General features: G+C 37.6%; 1 protein-coding gene across 1 annotated transcript; it reads right to left on the reverse strand.

Moving 5' to 3' along the window:
* Positions 1-1,568: 1,568 nt before the first annotated feature.
* Positions 1,569-11,678, reverse strand: LOC144644666 (uncharacterized). Its single transcript, XM_078504199.1, has 6 exons — positions 10,811-11,678; positions 6,827-6,920; positions 6,339-6,390; positions 5,966-6,101; positions 4,858-5,136; positions 1,569-3,548 (listed from the first exon to the last, which is right to left on the reverse strand). The coding sequence occupies exons 1-6, from the start codon at positions 11,120-11,122 to the stop codon at positions 3,315-3,317; spliced, it is 1,107 nt and encodes a 368-aa protein (XP_078360325.1). The 5' UTR covers positions 11,123-11,678; the 3' UTR covers positions 1,569-3,314.
* Between the last annotated feature and the right edge of the window lie 6,968 nt (positions 11,679-18,646).

The following is an 18,646-nucleotide window of genomic DNA, read 5'->3' on the forward strand; positions in this document are numbered from 1 at the left end:
AAAAGTGGTTTCACATTTGGGCTCCTTGGTGTAAATTACACTGAAATCGACGATATCAATTTTGGTGTTCAATTACTTGGGTATCTTTTGGACTCACATTTTCACTCAATTGACATTTTTGGCTTTGTCAGTGTAAATTGCCCATTTCAAAATCACATGATGCTCCCCAGAGAACTTGTTTTTAACTATCTGAATACCAAGAGAATTTTTCTGAATTTGAAAGAAGTGATTCTCAAAAGTGATGTCACAGTCTGAAATAGGACAACAAACAAACAAAGCCCCATAGGTCTATTCTCAGTTCTTTGTCTGGAATTTTTAACATACTGACTTGCTTTACTGGAACGTCCTCGCCTTAGTATGCATTGCATACCGGTTATTTCTCGATGACAACGTGGATGACGTCATCTTGGAACGAGTGTGATGGACTGGGTTTCTAGAAGGCAACCGCTGACCTATCAAACCTATTCCCCAGGCCTCCTCGGCTTCTTTGACTAAAATGAGGGCATAATGCATCTTTGGACGCTACAAATAAATTCAGATTGTGCTTTTTAACGCAAAATTATACAAATGGTCAGTAGAAAATCCAAAAAAATGCTAGCAGTGCTTTTTGGGATAAAATGTAAAAAAAAAAAATGCTCGCGAAGCTAAATAATGCCAAAAAAGCACTATCGGTAAGAGCCTAGTTTCTATCGCCAACTATCATCCGACAGAAACCTCGAGTTTACCGTCTCATTGTTAATTGTAGAATAGTGTGAAAACTGGCCCAGTCCCTGAACTCTCCCTTCGGCGTCCTGATGATTATCTTCATTGTAATAAATAATGATTGGCTTAGCAGGACACCCCCTTCCCCCAGCCCCGCGGGGAGGGAGAGCACCCCCTATAGTGGACTATAATCGAGCAGGCTCCGACCGAAAAGGGGTATTTTTTAAAGGCTTTAGGTGTATAAGAGAAGATTTTATGCGGTGTTGAAATATACAAAACGTCAGGGAAAACTGTCCTTTAGGTATTTAAAAAGACCTTTTAAAATATATCGAACAGAATTTACCCGGCTTAAGCAAAGAGATGCAGTATCCTCTCTACAGTTATGTCATCGGGGTCTATTATTTTCCTATCGAAGTTTTATGAAAGGGTACCTTTTCTGTCGAAAATGATTTATGAAAAGGTAAGGGTATAAATGTATTTTTCGAGTAGCCCCGTCGGGAGCCGGGTAGCGGCTATATCTCCTACGCAGACGTTACTAACGGTTATAAGAAGTTGAGTGCAATGATCTTTCAATAAAGGCGTACGGTTTCCAAACTCTGGCTAATAAGCTGAAAGAAATGATGCTTACTTACGTCTTCTTCGTTAGAGCGGTTTTCACTTGAGTACGCTTAGTGATTGGCTAAAAAATCTCGCGCCACTTTTTTAAGCCAATCAGGAGTAAAACCAAAACCAATCGTGACTCGCTCGCGCACGTTTTCCCGCGCTTCGTGCCAGCTTTATGTATTTGCTTCGAGTTTTCATTGGTTCACTGGATTGTCGGTGTCCTTTTGTGATTTTACGACACTCAATTGAAAACTGCCTAACAAAAGCTGCGCGTATTTCCTCAAAGAGTGCTGGATGTACAAAAAAAGGCCAAATGGCACGGAAATTTGCACCGGCGTTTCTTACAAACTGGGAGAGGGTACAGAGTGGTGCAGAGGTTTAGAGGGCGACACGAACAATTAAAGCTTCGAGATCTCCTAAACTAAACATTCCTTTTACATCATTACAGTACATCGTCTTTATTAATCTATTTCATCCTAAATTGACTTGGCAATAGTGTCCCCAATTAAAAGTAATGCTAGAATGAGTTGACATTTTAATAAATAATGTTGTTTGTTTCATTAAAGTTTTGTTTTTGTTTATTTACACTAACTACATGACTGTTTTGAAAGATCTGTGAAAAGAGCTGTGTTTTCAAGGGAATCGAAGTTGAGTTAAGTGGCCAACTTAATAGTGAATATACCGTTAAATCGTAAAGGTATATTGATTTTTTTTATTATTATTGTTCTCTGACCCGATGTAGACATTGAATACGCGCGGATATCGCATTGGCTAGAAACATATTAAAATAGCCTTGGATAAAGTAGTTTGCTGCAACCACGGCTCTTCCCACTCGCCAGTACCATATAACTCTATAAAAACACGAACTACGTTCTATTTCAACTGATTCTTAAGATAAAAAAGGTAACTCACATAAAAAGTCACAGCCAGCACAATATATGGTACTGACTATTGCAAATTTCATATATCTACCTTGACTACCTTTGCCTAGCAAAGTGAACTTTATTACTTTACACGCATACGTTTATATACAACTCTTACATCAATTTTATGTGCGTTAGCTAATTAATAAATAAGCTGCGAAAACCGATTGGTGAAAGAGGCAGTATGATTATCATGTGTAAACTATGCTAGAACAGTGAGGGTGTACTCACTATCCAACCAAATAAGCTAAAATAGCCTTTGAACAACAAAAGAAGGGCATTATTTCATTATCTAGATCTAAGATGTGAACAAACCGTAATCAATGGATTTTAAGTGATTTTCTTCCAAGTATCACTGTCAAATTTGAAATCGTCGGCCCGACGTTTTCAAGTTTTGGGCCACTTCTTTTCTACCTGTCCATAGCTACATCACAACTTTTACAATTTTCATGATTAGAACAGTAGGTTTTTGCGACAGGCAACTACTAGTGGATTTCAAATTAATACCAACACCTTCACTGGATTTTCAAGTAGCGGTACAACTTGGTGAGACTGCCCCTTTAAATAACGAATTGGGGTACGGACGTAAAACAGTCAAACCTCTCCTTACAGACACTTCTATAAGACGGGCACCTCCTTACTAAGGATAGTTCACATGGTCCAAAAGAGACCAAGATTCATATACGCTGCACCTCTGAACTGTCTCTGAAATAGGGACACCTCCATGATACAGAAACTCTTCCCTGTCCTTATAGTGTCTGTATTAAAGGGACTGTGTCACGGATTTTAGTTAAATTTTGGCATGGGAAATACTGAACCATCAAATATGATCAAATTCGCTGAAATATTGAAAACAACCTCTTAAAACAGTGAAGGAGACACAGCAAATGCAAAAGAGGGTATGGATGGCCAAAAGTGACGAAGATTCAAATGGATTGCGATATTGGTTTTTTGAAATATTGTTAGGCTGAACAGTTTTCAAAGTTAATCTCGTTTGCTTGTAACTTTAAATTGGTTGCAACAAAGCTATGAGAGGTTGGACTGTATACCGTGATATAGCCCCTTTTACACTGAGACAGGTTTTATTTATTGAACAAAAATGTAGCCAAACGCTTTTTTATGCGAAACACTTGTGTGCTCGTTTCCACATGAATTTGAATCGTCCATCATATAAAAACTTCCTGTGGTACCAAACCCGATTCTAGACTGTGCAGTCGCTGAGCATTGGCTTGGAGCGCCAAGGATTCCAATACGAGCCTTAGGACGGTTGGAAAAACTTGTCTTGTCTTGACTATTAAAACCTTGAAAGTTGCATCCGTCCTAAAGGGAAAAAATTCTATGCTGTCAGTATGCACGGTGCACTGTAACAACTTTAATAAGAAAATGACGTTTTCAAACATGCAGGCTACTTCAATAGCCATACTCCCTTTTGGATTAGTATAGTATTTCTTTTGAGACCATTATTTTGTTTTGTTCACTCAGATATATCTTATGAAATCACCCTAATAAAATTGTCGTAGACTAAAGTAATTAGCTTTGTTGCCCTGAATAAGATTTACAAGTATGAAGACATCACTGACACAGTTAAATATAATTGGTTTTCCAGAAATTAGAAAAAAGGCAAAAGAAGAGAATACTGCATGTTGAATAGAAACTCCCGCAATGTGAAATGCGTTACAAACATTTTTGTAAAGCATTTCAGATCTAGGGAACGCCGCGAGTGTTCAAGCATTAGTTCTAAGAGCTGTCTAGGACGAAATGTCAGGTGGTGGACAAAACACTGACCCCCAGTCCATGGACTACCCCCATGGACTACCCAAATGGACTACCTAAAATGGACTACCCCTAAAAAATGGACTACCCTTAAAGTACTATTCCGAGTGTGTACCACTTACTGAGCTGTTGTTATACACACATAATTTGCACTTACGTCTTACCTTGTTTATTTTCAAGCCGTACGTATCCCTCTCGCGAGGCCCTGCCAGGGTAAATTCCGACAAGCGACATGGCCCAAAAAGTAGCGACAGCATACTAATAAAATCGCGACAGACGACAAACCTTTTGGAAAAACTTGAATTCCGACAAGGACAAGCAATTTTTCTTCAATTTAATTACCGACAGCGACATAAAGAGCGATAAAACAGCGACACGGCACATTTTTAAATTTAGACAAGCGACACGGGAACCCCCCCTGGCAGGGCCTCTCTCGCCGCCATTTTGAATATATTATACTAAATGAACATCCGCTGATCACGAAAGTGTAGACTCAAATCAAGCAATCAATCTTTGGACTCATAGAAACAGACAAAACCAAGGAAGGTTGGACAAAACAGGCACTTAGGTAGTCCATTTGAGTAGTCCATGGGGTAGTCCATGGGGGTAGTCCATGGACTGGGGGTCAGTGTTTTGTCCACCACCCGAAATGTCATGTATAAACTTTATATACTGCGGTGGCTTATCTTGTCCTAGTACCTCTACAGCACTTTGTATGCTAAGCCATGAAGCGGTGGGTTGCCGGATACAGTGGAAATATGCGAGCGACATATTTGTTAGACACCATTTAATCTAGCTGAGATTTTAAAAAAGAGGGAGACTTTTAAAGTTCCAGCAATTGACTTTTTGTTTTTACCTGAATTGCCGAGTTCTTCAACAGTTTCTTCCATTCTGTTACATTCAAATTTGTTTCCTTAAATGTGCCGTTCCCAATCACATCCCTCAGTGAAGATCCAACATAATCCAGCGCAATCCAGTTCTTTTCGTTCTGGTATTTCATGCCGAGGCACAGTCGAGTAAACGGCGTGGACCAGAAACTGCTTAGCTTTGTCTCCGTGTCAGCCAGGTTTGTTCCGGCACCTTCGTTGTAAGCAACAGTGTTATTCCAATATTCTGAATCGTACGTGAATGTTTGCTTCAACAAAAGAAAAGAACAAAGCGGCAGTTCAACAAATTGTCGAAATAAATACGTTTGCTTCAGTTTGGGTTTCCTGAGTTTAACAATGTATCATAAACTCGGAAATTATCCTGGGCTCTTTAACTTTTTTTTTCCCTTTTATTTGTGGGGATTGTGATTGGGGTTATATTAACTTGTCAAGAGCAAATCACAACGGGGCACATGCTTTGCTTTTCGCAGGCTTTCCCGAAATAATACGCTGGTTGATCACATGTGCTTGCTTTAAGTTCTTACTGGTTTGTTGTGGTCGGTCATATGTGATAAGTTTGCTATTGTCCCTTGACTTTGACTGTCTTGACGTTTCTGTTTACATTTGGGTAGACTGTAAGTTGTTCGATAACATTTGACCACGTAAAGTTAATTAAGTTTGAATGTCGATTGAAGTTGTTTTTTTACATCTATAGAGGACTATCATAACACCGTCAGCAAGGGGTGAGAGGATCTTGAGAGAAAGGTAACGTCTGAAGACGTACATTATTAAGACAAAGTCTCAGTTCAAGACCTCCAATTCATTTTCATCATGTTCCATAAACTAACGCGTTCACGCAATCCTACAAGAGTTAACGTGCTCATCGTCGTATATTATGAATTTATTACAACCCAAAATGTCTTATTTCTTAACCCCGTCACAAACATGGTACGGTCTTTAGTCTTAAGTCTCGATTTCGGGCCCGAAACTTAGAACTAGTCTTCTACTACCAGATTACACTAAACTGTATAAAGTCAGCCCAAAGTTGCGGTACAATATTAATAAAAACCATCAAAGTTATAAACTACGGAACAATACCTTGTTTCCATCGATTTTCATGACCAGTGTCCATCCGCCATCCCCACATCCGGGAATTGGAGTCATATGACAAAATACGTGTGCGTGCTCGGAAGGTGAGTCTGCCCGGAGGTAAAAAGATCCATCGACTCGGATTCTTGAGTTTCAATGGATAAAATAAAGATAATTTAATTATGTACGTTATGGTAAGCTTATGGAGGGCTAAGGGGCCACTAAGGCCGTTAGGAGTTTAGAAGTTAAGAAAAGGAAACATATGGACGCATGATTCACCGGTATTTCAGGCAAGAATCAATGCTTCCAAACCGAGATTCCCACCGTTTGGTGGTTAAATTAAGTGGCATTAATAAAAAAGAAATTTTCTTTTGTTACCTACCTGGAATTCTCCCAGATATCTTTGCAGGACATAGGAAGTCTGTCGTAAGAACCTAGAATGATAAAATGGAAACGGTATATTTCATAAACAGTGTCTATGGGGTCTGTATAGGAAGCTGGGCGGTGCTAAAGTGATGTGAGACTCGAGATTTTCGCATTATTTCTGCCAGTGTAAAAAAATTTCTTTGAACAAGCTACAACCACAGACAATAGCGTTTGGAAGCTTTGCGTTTTTATTCGCCCTCTCCCCTCCGCTATTCAAAGTTAAACTAAATATAATAGAAACCTTACGCGCACAAGATTGTTAAGTGAGATACCAACATTGATAGTGGGGGACCTAAAACAAAACAGGAATGTTGTTTGCTAAGTTGGATTCGAAACTCATTGTATTCAGGCACATTTTTACAACCTTCCCAGCTACTTTTGTCCGCGATTATAGCTCGTTTTTCTTGGAAGGTGACATTGTTATTAAACCGGCACCAAATTTACCTTGGCCAGGTCTACATGCGCTCTCTGAGGTGCAGCTACAGTCGCATTGGCTTGATGACTGGACTGCTCTTGGAAGAAGAATGGTCGAAGCTGGCTGAAAAGGAAAATGTGAAAAGTGGTATCACGTATATTTTTTGATGGTATGTATAATGAAAACACTATCAAAATCCGTGACCTTTTAAAGTTATAACCTCGCGGACATCGAGCTCAACAACAACAAAAATAACATCGTCATTGACGCGATTCTATTAACAGTAGCATTCGGGAGTATTTGGGTCCACAGAGTTCCAATAAAGTAAGAGTATAAATACGAAAATATACGATAGTCTTTTACAAAAGGTTAAAATCTGCACTTTTGCCAAGGTAATCCACGTTAGTCATTAGTTAGATCAAAAACTGGAACAGGCCAGGCCAGGCCATATCCCGACATTTTTTGCTGCTACTTAACACTTATTTCATGAGCGCGTGTTGGATATGAGGTGCAGATGGCCAATGAGCGCGCAGCGCCAAGTTGGCTATAACAAGCGCGAGTGGAATAATTGTTTTATTAAAAACACGCCAAAATTGCAATATTTGAGTTCTCTGGCTGTTCTCATTGACATGTACACCTACCATTTTTGTGGTTCATGGTATATGAGCTCATAAACCATTGCCTGTTAACCAATCAAAACTCGTGAATTTCAATATGCCATTGCTAGTTTTTGATAAAAAAAAATTATATATGGTATATTGATGCCTTTCACAAAAAGATGCGTGTAACTCGCATATTCACCTTCATATGTATCAAACTCATTTTCAGGTGAAAGCCGGTGTTTTGCACCATGCAGCCCCATCTTGAAACAGGTCTAGATGTAATACACGCGCGGGAGTCTGGGATATGACACAAAAGAACCCAGACTCCTGTATCGATGTTTAAAACCAAGCTTACACAGCTTTATTGCAATATCTTAACCTTTTCATACATGTCTAGCGCCTGCATTGACACTGTGCTTTTTTAAGTTTATTTGAACGCGAACTGGCGGAGAGACCATTTACACCTTCAGGAATATCTTTTTGTTTTCTGTTTTTAAAGTGCTATTATTTCCATCAAATTCATCGCTATATGTTTAATGAAACTGCTTTTTCAGGAATCAATTTGACAGAAGCAAAAAATTGAAATTTAGCATATCAATGGATTCACTGAAGAGCTACTGTCAACGGAGAATGCTGTAACTTCAGTAATTAAAAATGGAAAAAAAGAATAACCCAAGCTAAGAAAATTACAACGCGTACAACGAAAAGGCTTCAATTATTACATGAAACTGATATTGAAAATGAAGCTGAAATTTGCGTAATACTAACGAACGCCGCAGATTAAACTAAAATGGAAAATTAGCAAGAGCAAATTAAACTTTACAAAGAGAAATCCCCTTGCATGATAATTAAAGATAGCAGATGCAATAAAATGTGGTGCGGATAATAGTACTTCGTATTAGAAAAGGGAAATTAAGCTTCCTACTAATTACTTTTTCAACCCGACACATAATTCAAGTTCAGATCTTGCGCTTCATCAATTAGGATTAGTTGGATGTATTACCTTTTTATTTCGGGGTGGTAATTTAAAATAAAATGTAAAATTTTCGCCTGCAGAAGAAATTATTTCGATTCACGTCAACATAAGCTTCTTAGTTCTTGCATTTAACTTTACAAGTTTCTTGAGATATCCAAAAAATATCTCTAAATTAATTAAACATGAAATTTCAATATGTCGAATTTGCACGCAGATGTTCATATTTTAGTTATAACAAGATCTGCCTGCTTAGTCTATCGTTCAATGAAATGGATGTTAACAATTTAGACAGCTAGCCATATTGACTTCAATACATCAGCACACATTTTGTGTCAATTTTTAACTACAAACACATCTTTCATGTTAGATAATTTTTCTTTGCATAACGTGTTAGTTAAAGATGCACGATCTTATCGAAACTGTTATTCAAGGATATCTTGCATTTATTTACAAAGTTTAATTTTCAGTTCCCTCGTACCAGTCTGACTACCAGACGAGTCCACTCTCAGTCGGTGTTAAACATATAACACATGCATACAGCGAACAGATCGATTTAAAACCATCTGTTTGCTGTACTTTGTACTGTTATGTTGTTCCATGCTAGGTGACATGAGTGGTTGTTTGAGCAACTAGAGATAGAAGAGCACTTAATGTTACAAAGAGGCTTAGTTTGAGTCATTCAGGGCCCCATTATTTTTTACTGTCAGTTTGTGGCTTGGGCTACAAGAGTGAAAACAGAACTTGGAGATGACAAAATTTGACGAAATTTCAACTTCTGGCGGATGGTAAATGAGTTTCCTAGCATAAAATTCGGGAAAGTTAAAATATTCATGAGAGATGGCCCAGCACACAACGTTATTATTGCAATCATCACATCAAACTGAGATGAAATATAAAGTAGCGCGGTTAAGTTACTCGAACGCATATGAGCCCTCACGCCGCAAAGTCAAGGTGAAAAATTACCAATAATAATGTAAGCCTAGATATCCCCCAGCACTTTAATTAAAGATAGCGGATGGATTAAAAGGAAAAAGAACGGCTGCCCCACCAAACGGGAAATATACTTTTATTAATTATTTTTACAACAGATACAGTCTAATCTTACCGCGCGCTGCCATCGTGGTAATTTGTAGGTTTGTATTTTGTCACTTTTGAGTTAGCAACGTTCTTTTAAAAACGTGACATTCATATCGTAGCTTCGAAATCAGCTTTATCTTTCATCTATAATAATTATCCGATATAATGCTTCTCTCTTTACTTTGTTTCTCGAGATACTAAGGAAAACCAGAAGTTCATAATTTATATGAACTTCGGGGAGAACTTAATGAAAACGCAAAATTTTAATCAAAAAGTCCAGCGCATATGTTTGAATTTTTTTAACTTATATTAGCAGATTCGATACAGTTCGGAAAAAGTAAAGGAGGTCAAAGTAGAGTTAAAATTCATTTAAATTATATTTTCAGGAAAATAAAATAGTTTTGACTTTAATCCTTCAAATTCTAAAAAACGCCAATTCTTCTGTTGAAGGGGGGTCCATGCCAAATTACGCCATAAGTCGGCTGTCAGAAGATCGTTGTATGTCACTCTTATATGATTATTAAATTCAGATTTTGTCAATCCTAAAGCAGGTTTCCAAAAAACCTGTTAGTACTCTCAGGCTCTTTGTGTAAATCGAAAAAAATAAGAAAGAATATTATTTTTGGAATCTCTCTAGTGCCAGACCAGTCATTGTCGATGACCAAGTTTTTTAATCAGTTTTGGTAGAAACTAAAAGATCTACTGTGATTCTTAGCACGACTAGGAACGTTCCATGCCACGGTGTTTATATAAAGCATATCTTTATTGAAAGAGGGACTCAGAATCCAGCTGTTACGGTTTTTAATAAAAATTGATGCTGCGTTGTTTTGTATTACATACTGGCAAACTGGTTATTCGAGAAATTTCAATGCGTTGCCTATTCAAGAGCTCGGCTTGTTCAAAGTGCTTACTGCGGTTGATTTAAATGGCCTTTTCCAATTAGTATGTAGCGCTACTATAGTGTAGACAGCTCGGTCATTAATTACAGTACGATGTGTTTTACTTAGGGGTAGAAAAAGCCAAAAATGAGAGGCCTTTTTAATGTATGCCATCGCCAAGCTATAGCCCACTGAGATTAAAACGAGAACGAAATATTCTTATACCGATAAATATTCATGGTGACCAGCTTGATGGGAAAAACTGGCAATTAAAGAAACCTTCAGTACAATAAACTGTCAAAAAGTGATCCGCTCTATGAAAAGGAGAATAGGTAAAACTAAACCATTTGGTAAATTTTACTGAAATTTTCCTATCGCATGCATGCGTAACAAACTAAAGTTAGATTTAGAATCAGAATTAAACTACAGCTGAAGAAATCATCCTGGACATAAAAGCGAAAGAAACTATACAATACTCACCCTTATCTGATGAAATATCATGCCTTGCATTTTCACCAACTCGTCAGGTCCACTAAATGGCTGTTGTAAGCCCTGTTCGTTTAAATCGCAAGACCCAGTGAGCGTGTTGTAGTTGTACGATACACAAATGTTGTCCTCTTGGCATGCTAGTGTACAGCTCAGCCAGTCGTTGGAGAAAACTGTTTTCATTATATGGTTAGCCATGTAACTGTCCTTTGCAGTGAAAGAAAATGCATTTGCTGATGGCGTCTCAGTGAAAAATCTCGTTAAAACAAGTAAATTGAAGCACAAGAGGACGCCAAAGTGTTCCATATTGCTTCAGTGTTTGTGAAATTTCTCTACGCTTCTGCAATTAAATTGGTGTTCGGCTCCGCCACATTAAACTTTTACATCCTTTCTCAGTTTTCCTTCAAGGAAAAGCTACGATTTCAAAACCAACATCAAACCTAAAATTAACATTACGTCAGGTTCGGTTGTCAACTGACAAACTCTGCTTGCATTAATTCAACAATTTCAATGAAGCTATCACCGAGAAGAAACAACTATGAATAATTACTGCCAGAAAACGCAAACAATACTATCAGTTTCTATCTTCACGGCGGACATTGAAACTTACTTCGATGGTTCTAGCTTGTTCTATTTAAAATGGCTATCAACAATTACGAAAGGAAAAGTCTTACGGCATGCTAAGAGCTTTAGAGAAATGTCAAATTTTCATTGGGTGCAATAGCCTCAATAAGTTTTTCATATTGTCTCGGGAAATACCGTGTACTTATTGCCTTCCTGTTGTATTTAATCAGGTGTTTTCCTTGCATCTACCGAAATGTCAAACTGAGGCACGGTAGTTGTCAGTTTGGGAAATTTGCTTTTTCAACTGACTAAAGAAAACCCACTAAAATCATGAGCAAGGTAAAGGAAACCAGCGGGGAGATGAATTCATTTTTGGAACCGACTTCGTGCCACTTTTCACAGACCTTGTAAATTGAGGCAGGAAAAGGCTAATTTGTTCAGTACTTCGTGGGGGCATTAGTAGAAAACGTTCGGAAAATTTTGCGTAATTAAACTCAGTGTTCAAATGCGTCGTTTTAATTGTCACCTGAGATTTAATAAATTTTTTTATGTTTGCCGGAATATGAAATCGTTTAGCGACAAAATGTCTTCATTAGCACGCGCTTAGTAATATGCTAGACCATGCTACTATACATGTTAAGAGCGCAGTAATTGTCCAAGAAAAGGGAGAAACTAAAAAAAGATGGAATTTAAAACTCTTGTAGAAAACTTGTGTTATATGCAAAGGTTGAGGTTATTATTAAAACGCAAAAATAAAAAAATATATGAGCCTTAAAAAGGTTCCCGAGATAGGGAAAAACAAGATTAATAGCTTAGAAAATTGACACTGAGTTGATGAAAAATAATTTATGTGTTTGCACAAGAGAGTTGAAACTATAAACACAATTTTAAGAACAAATTAAAAAATGCCAAATCGAAAATAGTGCTCAAGATCATTTTAAATTAATAACAAGGGTAAATGCCATTTTTTCGAAATGTGTTGTTCGTGATGTAGCACCTTTAACTATTTCACATCATCGTCTCATGGATCTGAGGATAATTAAAAAAATTTGATCGAATCTTTCATCCGATTTCTTTTCCTAATCTTAAGGTAGCTAGCTGTCATCACGATATTAGAAGTAGCCTTCGATGAAATATGACCCTTTTTCCAGCGGCCATATTTCTGAAGATTATAAAAAAAGGCCATAGCGGGAGATAATTGCTTATTTTGTAGAAAACAGTTTTTGAAGGTTTCTTTTTTTTTCATCATTGCCTTGATGTTTGACAAATCTAACAGAACTTTACACTGGGTAGCTGTTTGTTACGTAGTCACAGCCATAGCTGGAACCTTAATTGTTAATCGTTTCAGTGTATGTATAAAGGAATAAAGACAAATGTTAAATCTTGATGAGACTCTGTGACATGTCCCGTTAGAACAGCCGAAACGTCAACGCACTGACATTTTTTAGCTTCAATAGGCCATTTTCGAGTTACCCTTTGCCTCTGTTGCAAAAACGATTCTACGTACGAAACCATTCAAATGATAACTGCATGTCGAAGTTTCCTTCGAGCCACCTCATGGTATCTGTTTATTATTCTATGAACCTTTGCCTCTTTTCCAAGTAAGAACAAGAAACTTAATCAGTTTTGTAACCGTGCGGTTAATGTTTGACCACCTCTTTTAGTTCTTTGGCTAGAGAGGCACGGCACCGCACAGTAAATCAAAGTGGCTACGAGCCACTAAACTCGGAAAATAAATTAGGAAACAAAGAGGAAACTTTTACAAAGATTTGCCACACTGCAGTTAAATCCACTCTCGACACATAACATCCAAAACATTTGAGGTTTTTAAAAATTGTTGATGAGAGCACTCGGAAAATAAATAAGGAGACAAAGAGGAAACTTTTACAAAGATTTGCCACACTGCAGTTAAATCCACTCTCGACACATAACACCCAAAACATTTGAGGTTTTTAAAAATTGTTGATGAGAGCACTCGGAAAATAAATAAGGAGACAAAGAGGAAACTTTTACAAAGATTTGCCACACTGCAGTTAAATCCACTCTCGATCTCGACACATAACACCCAAAACATTTGAGGTTTTTAAAGGTAAAAGCCTGTTCCGGCAAGTTTGTGGCCAAATATGGAACTTTTTTTTATTATAACGAACACAGAAATGCTTTGTTATCACTTTCGCTTTAATCCCGTTCCGAGAATGAATATAATTTATCACGCGCAATGCGTGACGTGTCAAATGTCACGTTGAATTGTTTGGTCGTCTGAGACGCAGCAAGTTGCATTCGGGCAACAAGTTTTTAGGAAAATTAAAGGCCCGGTTGCCCGAGAAAAAACTGCCGGACAATCCAGGAGAAAATTGAAGTGTAAGAAATTAATTTTATAAATTTGAGAAACGAAAAAAACCTCCAAATAGCCCTCTTCTGATCGATGAATTGAAATCCACGACACTAAATCCATTTTCGTGTTGTCTTATAACCCAGACCTTTAATTACGCATGCAAATTTGTATGCCTTCGAAATTTTCGATATCTGGAAGCTTTGGAATGCATTTCTTGCTTCTTCTTGAATGAAATTAAATTCTAAGAAAAGTTTAATTCAAGTTTCTTTCATATTTCAATCTTAAGTTCGGGAATATTGACTTTTTTAAGTGAAGAGATTTACGCATCTGTCTGGGAATTATTTGTTTATTTATAGCTGCCCGAGAAAAAACCGCCGGACAATCCAGGAAAAAATTGAAGTGTAGGACATTAATTTCATAAATTTGAGAAACTAAAAAACCTCCAAATAGCCCTCTTCTGATCGATGAAATCCACGACACCAAATCTGTTTGTGACATTTTTCGAACAGCTTCCGAGCGAATTACGAAATATCAAAAGCGCATTTAAACTTAATTTAAAAATCATAAGCTTACGTCCTGTGAGTTTTTTACAAACTTCAAAATCCAATATAGTAGAAGGTGGGTGGCTTACTTTTTTGGCCCAGACCATGAAGCGTTCATTCCGAATAGTTCGTGTAGTGCAGACTGTAGTGCATTCTTGCTCCGCCTGATCGATACCTCGTCGTCCAAACACATCTTGATGGCCGTGATAAATACATCGCCACTTTTAAGACTTTAAAACCCATTTGTTCACTTGAGCATTCTTGAGCACATTTTCTGATCGTTTGTGAGGTCTTCAAAAGTGTATTTTGAACAAAGGTGTAGCGAAAGGAACAAAATTTTAGCGTCGGACTCCACACGACAGACGCCATTTCAGCTCCTGTTGTAAACATGTACTGCCGCCTTTGTTCCAACCCTCTCCCCCACATATATCAACAAGAGACAATGGCCCGACTTTGTGGACAAATCAAAACCTAGCAGGGGAGACAGGGGTAAACATGTTTAATTCACTTTTAATGCGGATTTAATGCATAACATTAATTGTTTAACGGGAATGGAGTGACATCCAAACCCCCACTATACCTCATGATACCATGAGGTAAAAATGAGTTTGATTTGCAGGAAAATGGACCTGTATGTGGAACTTAATTTCATGTGAATGGTTTTGCACGTAGACTCATTTTGAAACAGTGGCATAACTCGGAAATGGCCTGAAGTTCGATTTTTTCCGATAGTTTTCAATCCAAAAGCGGGCGAAGCTGTTCCCGGTAGTTCCTGTGGCTTGATGTATTTGCAAAAAAATGTATTAGAAAAGACAGCTCTCACTTGCACAACAAACTGCAGGCAAGCCTTTAAACGAGGTGGTTTTGCCGCTCTCTTGTTGAAGTGTGATCGGAGTTGCAAAGCAAAAAAAAAAAACGCAACGGAAAGACTACCTTACGTTTTACAAAGAACTGCGAGAGACCATTCTATTTGATACTATTGTTAGCGGATACTAGGCTTAGCGATTTTTTCTGAGCAAGATTAAGCGACTTTAAAATTTAGCGATTTTCTGAAAGTTAAAAAAAAGAGCAATATCGTGTTAACCAGTTTTTCATGAACCGACAGCTAAGACGGAAATATCATTTTCAGAAAGAATAAATTTAAATGAAAATGTCAGAAAATGGGTCCTCGTCAGGGAAATCAGTCTTGGCCTCCACACGATAGCGGCGATCTCGGCTCTTCCCCAACTCTTCTTAATTGTTTTCCGGCCTTCTGACGTTGTCATATTGTTGTACAGGGCCACTATATATAATTTTATTTTCCTAAGACCGTCTAAGACATTAACAATTACCTCACTGACTTTGAAGTAATCGTGAATTAAGCTAAGTATTTTTGAAAATTAGGCTTGTGGCTAAGTTTGTATAAATTTGCACCTCTGCTGGCATGATATAAGCCTATCCTGTTTGACATTGGTCCATGTAAAGCTTAAGATACCCCATTTAAGACAAAGGGGGGGAATATATACCCTGTTTAAGACAAAAAAGCCTGAAAACCTTACCCTATCGGACCGCACGTCCTCATCAAGCCCTTATAAGGGAGTGCCCCCCGGGTTTTCACCCAACTCGCAAAATTGCTAAAGTTAGTAGCCACTAATTACGAATCACAAGCATATTTTTCTTCAAATCATGTATTTCTGTGAGCTCGACTTGTAAGTAAGTCTAGGCATTTACCTTTCAATAACCCAGTAGGTTATTGAGTCGCACGACACCACGGTGTTTGTAAACGATCAAGTCTCAGTGATCAATCTACTCAAACTGCTACGTGAATTTAAACATACCTCCGGTCTAGAAATCAATACAAGCAAAACAGAGGCAATGTGGCTAGGCGCCTGGAGAAACAAAACGGATACACCATACAACTTCAGATGGCCCCAAGAACCGATCCGAGCCCTCGGTGTTTTCTTTTCCTACAATGCCGATGAAGCAAATAATTTGAATTTTGGAGAGAAAATCCGCAATTTAGAAAAAACATTCAATGGATGGAAAAGAAGGAAACTTACTCTGCATGGTAGGATAAAAATAGTTAAGACTCTAGGTTTATCGAAGCTGATATACAACACCTCTGTGTTAGAAATTCCTGAGTTTTAATTAACATTCAATTTTATATGGCAAGGAAAACCAGCAAAAATAAAAAGAAAGACCATTATTAGTAGCATAAAGCAAGGAGGTCTAAAGATGATGGATTTTGAACTCATGGACAAAGCTCTCAAAATTGCTTGGATCAAGCGAATTACTGAAAACGTCGATGCAGCCTGGAAGGTAATCCCAGAATTCGCAGCTGCGCACTATGGCGGTCTCTCCTTTTTAACAGAATGTCAATACGACATCAAGTACCTACGCCTAGACAACCTACCACCATTTTACCACACTCTTCTCAAATATTGGCAAGAATATAACACCGACAAATTCTCAGACGAATCCCTCATTCAAAATAAAATTACCTGGAATAATAGCTGCATCCTAGTTAATGGTCGACCGATATTTAACAAAACCATGTTCAAAGCTCAGATCATTCGAGTTAAACACTTTCTTAAAGAAAATCAAAATTTTCTCTCACTGGACGAACTCTCGCGCAAGTTCAACATTAACATTCCTTTCACAGTTTACTATGGCATCATCTCGGCTATTCCAACCAAATGGAAGAAGTTATTAAGAAATGAATTCAATTTACCGCAAACTGTAATCCCCTCTCAGGACCTCCCGTCAACCCGAACCGCCTACTCTGCTCTTCTAATCAACCAAGTGAATCCACCAACATCAGAAATCAGAATTTTAAATTACGGCTTCACCAAAGAAAATATCCACAAAGTGTACACTCTACCATTTGCGATAACCAAAGATTCTAAATTAATTGCATTTCAGTATAATGTTATTCACCATATATTACCAACTAAGTCAAGCCTCTTTCGAGCCGGAATTACTGAAAGTGCTGCATGCAATTTCTGCAAAACTGAAAAACAAACTATAAACCACTTGCTCTTCCACTGTTCTGAAACTAAAGCTTTCTGGGAAAAATTCACCAACTGGTGGTTTTTAAAATTTACACAGCTCATTTCTTTAACAGAAAGCACCGTCCTACTGACGGATTACATGACAATATTCAAAACAAGCAGGCACTTAATGTCACTCTCCTTATTGCAAAGTACCACATCTTCTCAACAAGCTCATGCGACGGCAAACTATGTTTTGAAAGCTTTCTCCTCCGCCTTCAGAACCATATACAAATATTAAAACAAAGTTTCACAGCCAATAACAAACTGCAAATATTTTTGTCTTTATGGGGTAAAATTCTGTAATTTATCTTTGCTCCTTCTCTCTTTTTTTTTCTGGACAATTATATTCAATCTTAGATGTAAGTTCACTTTTGCTATCGTTATCGTAAACGTTCTTCGAAAAAATGTAACTGTTGTAAACATCAATGTATAAGTAATCTAAGCACCATATTGTAAGCAGAGCATTGTTAAGTAGAGTAATGTAAGTAGCGCCCTTGTGTAAGCATTATAATGTAAGTGATGTAGTTAAGTAATGTAAGTAATGGTTGTAAGTAGTGCTTCTTACCGTAATGTAATGTAATGTTATGTAATGTAACTTGTTTTGTGTCTTGCAATTAAAAAAAAAAAAAAAAAGGTTATTGAGTCGCAAGACTTTATCCCTTAGGCGAGCTTACATGCACTGTGCGCATGATCAATCTTTGGCTTCATGATTCGTGTCTTTTGTCAATTTCTCGCGGGACCTTAATTTCGCGAAAATGGAGCGGGCATATTTCGCGGGACTTAATTTTCGCGATTTGGCCAAAAAAAATACGATTAAAGGAACTAAATTTCGCGAAAATTGTCAAAATACTGGTCTGCAATAACAAACAGAAAGTCTTGAAATTGACACAACTGATTTTAATTTTCCACAGCAATTGTTTTTAATGACAATAAACAAAACCATATAAAAAAAAAAAAAACATAAAAAATGGGTGGCCTATTCCTGTGTTACAAAGTAGAGCTTATTGACAACCGGTACCAAGATAATTATGAAGTAAACTGACGGCAACGTTGATAAGTCATAACAAACTATATATAAGGGTATTAAATTTCGCGTCGCTATTTTTCGCGAGAACCTTTTTTCGCGGTTCTTTAATTTCGCGATTTTTTGAAAATCGCGAAAATCGCGAAAATTAAGGGACGGACCATTAGAAAAGTGATAGGGGGGTGGGGAATTTTCGGCTTGCACGAATTTTTTTTCTGTCCATTTCTTGTGCAGGAATTTTTTTTCGGGTGAAACCCTCTTCTCGAATTTTTTTTTAGAGAAATGTTTTTTTTTTAGAAAATGCCATGTATTGTTACTTTATACCATGTTTTA

Source organism: Oculina patagonica, chromosome 2, assembly GCF_052425735.1.
Source record: "Oculina patagonica isolate OP01 chromosome 2, crgOcupat, whole genome shotgun sequence".
NCBI lineage: Eukaryota > Metazoa > Cnidaria > Anthozoa > Scleractinia > Oculinidae > Oculina > Oculina patagonica.

Excerpts from the sequence above, each read along its gene's own strand:
- LOC144644666 (XM_078504199.1), bottom strand. The coding sequence starts at position 11,122 with ATGGAACACTTTGGCGTCCTCTTGTGCTTCAATTTACTTGTTTTAACG. Across the intron at positions 6,921-10,810 it reads TGATATTTCATCAGATAAGG|CCAGCTTCGACCATTCTTCT; the intron begins GTGAGTATTGTA and ends TTTCCTTTTCAG. Across the intron at positions 6,391-6,826 it reads CGCATGTAGACCTGGCCAAG|GTTCTTACGACAGACTTCCT; the intron begins GTAAATTTGGTG and ends TTATCATTCTAG.